Below are 8,194 nucleotides of genomic sequence, written 5' to 3' on the forward strand. Positions count from 1 at the left end.
CTTTCATGTATAGTGTGTGTATAAATGTATATAGCTCATGTATAAATTTTCATTTCATGTATAATGTGTGTATAAATGTATATAACTCATGTGTAAATGCTATTGTTGTATATCCATTAAAATTCCAGATTCATTATTGATTTATATTTTTTTTAAACTGTACACTTGAATCGATCTGGAATAATGATCGATTCATTTGTTAGAGAAATTCGTGGCATCTTTTGTTGGGAAATTGTCAATAAAATCACACTTTTGTGATTTAAGCAAGAGGCAGGCATGGTTTTTCCTTTCTATTCTAGTCCTTGCTAAAAAAAAAAAAAAAATCCTTGCTAACAAAGTTTATGGCTATACGTAGTTTAGAGCTAAAACAAGAAAACTGTATCATTGGGCTGGCTAATAATATCATGAGATTTGGAGTTCGAATCCCTACCAATAAAAAAAATTAAAAAAAAAAATATAATTTTGCAGGAGAATTTTGTAGAAATTTAGGCATGTTGGGCCAAAGTTAGCGCTTTACGACAGCAGTTTTTAAGCATGCTCGAATTAAGGCAGCAGTTTGGCTCAAACTTTGCCGTAATAACATGCAAGTTTGAGTCAAACTCTGCTTGAAGGTAGTAAAATTCTACCTTGCGAATCCAAACTCTAAATTGCAATTTTTTTTTAAATTTTTTTTGATTGAGCGGGGATTCGAACCCAAAATCAAAAGGTTCTAGCGAAAGGCAAAAATTAAAGACCACCAATTTAATGGCAAAAATTAAAGACCACCCCAAAATAAGGGTATTCCTGCGAATTGCCCATTAATTTTCAACCAAGTTTTGTGATTATTCACGGGCTTTAATTATCAAGGAGATAAGAAAATATATTAAGGAGCCACCAGAAATTTGAGCAATAATCCATTGTAGTGATGACCTTTCTCTGCTTGGGAGTTGGGAGTAGGCAAGATTCGAATAATTCGAGTTTAGATGATTTTAATGCTTTAATTTTGTCCAAGTTTGTAACTAGAATTCCAAGTTAGCATCTAAAGCTTGTGACAGTCCCTTAATTATTTTAATTGAAAAAATTTGCTTACTTTAAAGGGCAAATACCGTTCATTAACCAATTTGAAGAAATTTGGAATCTTCATTATAGAGTATTATGAAAAGATGACGAGAAAACTGGTTCTTGCAACTGTAAGGAAACTGTGATTGAGTAATGGTGGGTGCGTAACAGGGATAGGGAGAAGAAAGTCAGAATCACACACACCCCACACACACACACATATATATAAATATATGCGCGCGCGCGCGTGTAAATTAGACTCCAATTTCTTCGTAATAATATTGTTTTTTCCTTTTCTTAAAAAATAAGAATTCAATCAAATGGAAAATCTAAGGAACACCGAAATTAGATATAATGTAAATATAGCAGAAAAAGTGAGCAAGTATGGAATCCCCACCAAAAAACCTCCACCCATTTGTTGTAGTGTGGATGAAGAGTCAATTTTACGTAACTGGAATAGGGGAAATTTACGTAGTTGGGTGAGATAATTTCATTCGGGTTGGATCCGGAGAATTATTTGATCCGGATGAAATTATTGGGGGAAATGGATTGGGCGTCTAGGATTAGGATACGTTGAATCTGTTTAGACAGTGATAAATTTAACCAGCAAGTATAATCGTAAGGCGATAATTGGCCCCATAATATAACGAAGGGTATGGATAAACTATTTCTCAAAGTTCAGCGGTAATTTCCTTTTCCGTATATAATATTGGGTCATTTGCATGATTGGCCTTCAAAGGCACCGGTCTTTAATTTTTATCCCTCAAATTGGTGGTCTTTAATTTTTGTCCTCACTAAAAATCCATTGGTTTCGGGTTCGAAACTCCGCTCTGTCAAAAAAATTTTAAAAAAAAATAGCAAAGTAGAATTTGGATTCGCAAGGCAGAGTTTTGAATGTAAAACGCCTAGGGGACAGTTTTGTATGCAAAACTCAACCTAGCGAATCCAAACTTCTACCTTGCTTTTTTTTTTTTTAACTGAGCTAGGGTTCATCCCCAGATTTCAGGTATTAGGCGAAGGACAAAAATTAAAGACCACCAATTTAAGGAGCAAAAATTAAAGACCCCAGTGCCTTTGAAGGGAAATCCGCACAAAAAAAAATGTATAATATTCACAAAAGTTAAGAGAGTAATATCTAATGGTCATTTACTTTTTGGCTAAGTTATATTAGAATTTAATTTATTTTTCGTTTCAGCACTTACCTTAACCAGTAGCCCTTCATTGCAAACTCCATTAGAAACATAGGGATCCCATGGAAATTTTTTACGATGCATTTCAATCAACACTTATTAAATGTCGAGAGAAATAAAAAGCGAGAAATAAATGGATAAAAATGTCAACATAAGTTAACCTATGTTGCTCGGACTCTTTAAAAATCACCGGATGCGTGTCAGATCCTCCAAAAGATACAATTTTGAAGGATCAAACACGAGAAAGATATCATTTTTGGAGAGCCCAAATAACATAGTTTGCCACAGATGACTAATAATGCCTCTTAACACTACTTGACCTCACTTCACAAATCAATATATAAGAAACAAAGAATGAAAGAATAAATGGAGTTGTGATAAAAAATAATAATTCAATCTACACCTCAATAGTTGTTTGATTAAGTGCCTTGTATCTCCATCTTTCTTTCTCAACAAAATCAGCATCCAGAATAATATATAAGAAACAAAGAATGAAAGAATAAATGGAGTTGTGATAAAAAATAATAATTCAATCTACACCTCAATAGTTGTTTGATTAAGTGCCTTGTATCTCCATCTTTCTTTCTCAACAAAATCAGCATCCAGAAATCTAGCTATAAAACTCCATAACCTATACAAATCTTCAAAGTTTGTCATCATCCCGATTGAAACAGTGATCACTAATACACCACTATTCAACTTCCCCCTCTTAATATTGTCACCACTTCTAAAAGTCTCCAAGATAGTCTTTTTTTCATCATCATACATTTTTGAAAACCATATGTGCTGCAAAAATGCACAAGAAATCGATATGTTGTTCCGATCGGCAAGCTTCTGTACTAGTGTTGGATCAATCTTTTGGCCTTTCCAATCAAATACATTGAACGCCACAGCTTGTCCTCTATTGAAATGTATCTTTGGTCCATAGATTTTCACTAATGGATGATGAATATCTTCAGCATGTGGATGTTGAAGGCGCGTTAACGCGTTTATCAGCCAATTTATAAGGTATCTTGCTCTGCTACTTGTTAGTATCAGGCCTAGTTTATCCGCATGATCCAACCCTCTACATTCCAATTCATCAGAACTCATACTCGTCTCGAATTCAACTTTCTTCCATCTATTCTTGTTGGATTTGTTACCCCAGTTTAATATTTCGAACAATGTGGTTATTTTCTCTGGTTCTTGATCAGACACTTGTTTGAATTCTTGATCAGATTCTGATGAAGTTGAAGAAGAAGAAGCAAAATCATCTTTATCTTCGAATGATTTTGCTACTGGAACAAGACTAATAATGCCCAAACTAGTGGAACATTTGTTGAGCTGTGATATGCTTGAATTTTTCACAAACAAACAGCAAAAACCAGATGGATTTTCACCAAACACTTTATAGAATGAGCAAATAAGAAAATCAGGCTGAAAAATAGATAGGCCTAATGTTTCCATGTCTTTAGGACCCAATGCAGAAGCATCAAACAGGACATGCCAACCATTTTCTTGTGCAATATTCATCCATTGATAAGAATATTTTGTGCCTGTCACTTTAGACTGAAGTGGAAAAACAAACAATCCCCTCTTCTTATTACCATTCTTTTTGGCAACTAGCATTTTTCTCAATTTTCTTGAATTGATTCTCAAATTAGGCCATGAGAGCTCTGCTGATACTACTCGAGCACCTTTTTTCTTAGCGCTGTCGATCATCCCTTCCACTGCTTCATTTTCATAATCATAAACTGTAACAAGGTTGTGATTAGACTCGAATGGATATGAGTCTGCTAAAAGCTTAAAAGCAGAAGACTGGTTAGCTGTAAATACCATAGAATAGTCAGACTTAGAGATATTCATGTATTTCATAATCCTTTTCCTCATATTACATTCTAAGTCGGACTCTTGGCCTCTGTAGAGTAACTGAGTACTCAAATTCACTGACTTGTACGAAATATTAAAGAAAGGCTCGTTGGGAGAAGCAAATTGTTGAGTAGGAGGAGGAGGAGCTGATGACGAAGAGGCGATTGAATCGTCTGCTGGATGATGATGCCCGTGTTGTTGGTAGTATGAAAAAAGGCCATTGCCAATGTAATCAAGACATACGTGTTTCGAAAGAGAGAGGTGATAGTATTCGTGTGCTCGGATTTCATCAGCAACATTAGTCTGGCAGTAGTGTGGATATGCTTCTTTTAAGTTGCTAAACAATTCTAAACATGAAGGCAAACACTCATGGTTAGTGAATTGAGAATTTGGCTGGATGGAAGAAGCCATTGCATCGATGAATTCACGATGGCAAGTGATGATTATGCTGATTTTAGAGGTGGGATTTGACTCTCTATAGGAATTCTGGCAGCAAATACACTTGAAACAAGGTGATTGCATTCTTGATTTAGTATCCTTTTAGTCTTTTCTTGGCTTTTGGTTGCTACAGGAAGTGAAGTGTAAACTAAACTGTGTTTTATTTAGACTAGGCTAGAGGGGGAAAGTTAGAGCTTTACAGATCTGATTTGTACCATTTCTATCTCAACTTACAATGCCCTCTTCCATGTTTTTCTCATAGGACATTTAGTACGATGTTGAACCCTAGACTTGGTCTTTCTATGATAGCCAGTACATAAATCATTATTTTCTGATTAAACACTTGAAAGGGTCTTTAGTCCTGCCGATTAATACTAATCTTGACAGCTTATATGCCTCAAATTTTCCATCAAAACAATCATAAGATTATATTACCATCCAATAAAGTGTGGAACAATCAGAGATGTAATGGTGATTTTTAGCTTTATCAATCACGTCAACTGATTCTTTTTGCTTAGTGGGTTTTGGATAGATGATTTATATATATTTAATAAATTTTTCAATACAAATACAGGATTTGAGCGAAAGTCATTGGGTCTGCCGAACGCGTAGTTTAAGGCTCATTCATTTGGGAATATAAGCAGATTCAGGATTTAAACTTTAATACTTACTAGTTAATGTTCGGGATTGTATTAGAACTCATTTGTTTTATGGGGTTCAAAAAATTATTTGTACGTATTTAGTGATTTTTCAATACATATATTACGTTCCTCCGAGTCAAAATATTGAGTTCGGATGAACCCGCAACTTGTAGTCTACGTCCGCCCCCGGTGGAAGTGGCCTGGAAATTTAGCTGGAAACGTCGCTTAGTTGATGCGTAAAGAGCAAGAAAACAAGCAGATGAGTTATGCTTTTTGTAGTGGCCGGCACTATCAATCTATTTCATAGAAACTTCACTAGAATGGCATTTTCTTAAATTGCTTAACGGGGTCAGTTTTCATAAATTGATTCAGAATTTTCCAAAATTCTGCGTAGTCTAGTTGCTTTCACTCTCCATATTACATGTATCCCCACCAATAATGTCAGTTGTAACATTTTCTGTCCAATTTAGTTTTGTAGAGGTTTCATCACAATAGTAATAGGCTAATCTTGGATCTAGTGCTCGTGATTCAGAATAAATGTGATCCTGTTAACATGGCGTATGATCCGGTGATTTTATTTCGGGGTTGAAAAAATAAAAAAAGCCTAAATATAAAAAATAATATTATCAATGGGAATTGAACCTAACACTAGTATAATTTCAACACCCTTTACCACTTGAAAGCCTAACATTTTGCATTTATTCAGGGTGTTCAAAAGTTAATATATGTATATAATCATAGAAAATCTACCCTATATATACATTGTAAGTTTTTACCAAGGGTGTTCGGGTGAACACCCTCGGTTTCCTCTAAATCCGCCCTGCTGTTATATATACATTTTTTTTTGATACGTATATATAATTTGAGCCAAAAAATAAGATGTTTAGTTTAATCTACAGAACATGTCCTAAACCAAATGCAGTCAACATGCTAAAAAGCCTAAAAAAATATGTAGAAGTGTCAATCGGCTACACCTCAATTCAAATTAGTTAGGGTCAGAAAAAACTATAGGAATATGTATCCAAAAATAATATTAAAATTTATAAGTGATACAATTTAGATAGCTGTATTTTCACTCTTGCCGTTTGGGCGATTGATACTATGCGTCTATGCCAAGTTCCCAATACAAAACATAGACGCTATTGATGACTTGATCAATACAAGAAAATATTTGTATAAATACACAGCAAAGTGTGAGTTGTATGATCCAACTAGTATTTTCGCAACTATAACATTAATGATAACGGGCTTTGGAACATCTGTATACAGTTATTCCCGTGTGATTTATCGGTCATGAGTTCGAGTCGTGAAAATAGCTTCTGATGCTTTACGTCAGAGTATGTTGCCTACATCACACACCATTGAAATTTGCGGCTCTTTATTCAAACTCTACGTGAAAGCGGTTTGTTTCATGTACCTGACCACCTTTAACACTAACAACAACATACCTTTGAGAAAAGGGAAATTGCTTAGCCAATTGTTACTTTAACACCATAAATTTGAGTAGACTAAGTCAACTGCCTGATTGATTCCACACGGCCTAATGCAGCAAAAATAATGGATAACAGATCAATGGGGTCATGTAAAGCTTTCAATCTCTTTCAAGTTTAGCATATAGTCAAAAAGCAGTTGTTCCTGTTTGGATTTTGGTAAGTAGTGACAATGAAAATATGTTAGTACTAAAAATGATTGGTAAATTATTCAAACAGGAAAATATAAATAAGCAAATTGAATTGTAAAAATACCCCGAAAGTTAAAACTGAACAAAGAAAAACTTCTTTTTTCATTTAAGAAAAAACGAAAATATATTAATGTTGAGAGTGGGATTTGAACCCACGCCCTTTCGGACCAGAACCTTAATCTGGCGCCTTAGACCAACTCGGCCATCTCAACTTTTGTCATTTTAACCAACCGTCCATTTAATATCTACTGGAAATAATACATGACAGTGAGTACGATCGGCAATATTACGCCCAACCTGTCCAAGTCTGGGCTGATTATTGACCCGCTCAATTATTAGCTCAGTCCATACAAAGTTGGGTTGATATACAACCCAAATTGAACCACGATAAACCTTGTCAATATATTTTCAAAAATAATTTGAATTGTTATATATAGTTGTAATAAAGAAAGAAAATAGTTTTATCAGGTACTAAAAATTATAAAAGAAATTAAAACTTAGTAAGAATTGGGCGGGTTGACCTGCTTTTAGCCCATTTAACTTTTAGGCGAGTCAATATTTATTAACTCATGTCATTTTTACCCACTCAAATTTAATCCAACCGCCCCTTTGACACCATAAGAGTGAGTCATCACTTTGGTATGAGTTAAAGAAGGTCATTTGTTTGAAGTGCATTTTTTTGCGCGGATTGTCCTTCTTTTGGGGTGGTCTTTAATTTTTTTTCCTTCGTCTAATACCCCGAGGTTTTGGATTCGAACTCCAGCTCAGTAAAAAAAAAAAAAAAAAAAAAAAAATTTCGCAAAGCAGAGGTTTGGATTCGCAAGGCAGAATTTGGCCTAAATTTCTTAAATGCTAATGATGATAAGCCAAGGAATAAAGGCACAAAAGAAGAACCCCAGAAGGTATTAAAGCGATCAAAGATGCTTGCTACACAAGATGAAGATTCAGTATTGGTGAAAGATGATATTGTTGAAAATGAAGTGCTTGATAGATGCAGAAGAAATAGGGGCAAATCTGTTGGTCCTTCTTTGGAGAAAGTAAGAAGTAATGAAGTTGTTGTTTTAAAGGAGAAAAGAAACTTGAATGCTAATGATGATGAAACAAGAAGCAAAGGTATGAAAGAAGACCCCAAAAGGCATTGAATCGGTCAAAAAGGCTTGCTACACTGGGTACCGCTGAAAATTCGGGCAGAGTTAAACTCTGCTTTGCAATTTTTTTTAAAATTTTTTAATGGAGGAGGGTTCGAGCCCTAAATTAAAGGGTTCTAACGAAGAACAAAAATTAAAGACCATTAATAGATAAAAATTTAAGTCCACCCCAAAGAGGGACATTCCTGCGAATTGCCCTTTGAAGTGGCA

At 34.8% G+C, this 8,194-nt stretch overlaps 1 protein-coding gene and 1 non-coding gene across 2 annotated transcripts; both read right to left on the reverse strand.

The window, feature by feature from the left end:
* Positions 1-2,706: 2,706 nt before the first annotated feature.
* LOC132030446 (molybdenum cofactor sulfurase-like) lies at positions 2,707-4,959 on the reverse strand. Its single transcript, XM_059420080.1, has one exon. The coding sequence runs from the start codon at positions 4,596-4,598 to the stop codon at positions 2,763-2,765; it is 1,836 nt and encodes a 611-aa protein (XP_059276063.1). The 5' UTR covers positions 4,599-4,959; the 3' UTR covers positions 2,707-2,762.
* A 2,008-nt stretch (positions 4,960-6,967) lies between these two features.
* Positions 6,968-7,048, reverse strand: TRNAL-AAG (transfer RNA leucine (anticodon AAG)). The gene has a single exon. It is a non-coding gene; the product is annotated as a tRNA-Leu (tRNA).
* Positions 7,049-8,194: the final 1,146 nt, after the last annotated feature.

The sequence above is a fragment of the Lycium ferocissimum genome, chromosome 9 (genome assembly GCF_029784015.1).
Source record: "Lycium ferocissimum isolate CSIRO_LF1 chromosome 9, AGI_CSIRO_Lferr_CH_V1, whole genome shotgun sequence".
NCBI classification, from domain to species: Eukaryota; Viridiplantae; Streptophyta; class Magnoliopsida; order Solanales; family Solanaceae; genus Lycium; species Lycium ferocissimum.

What these genes read in the sequence shown, in the direction of transcription:
- LOC132030446 (XM_059420080.1), bottom strand. Translation starts at nt 4,598, where the DNA reads ATGCAATCACCTTGTTTCAAGTGTATTTGCTGCCAGAATTCCTATAGA.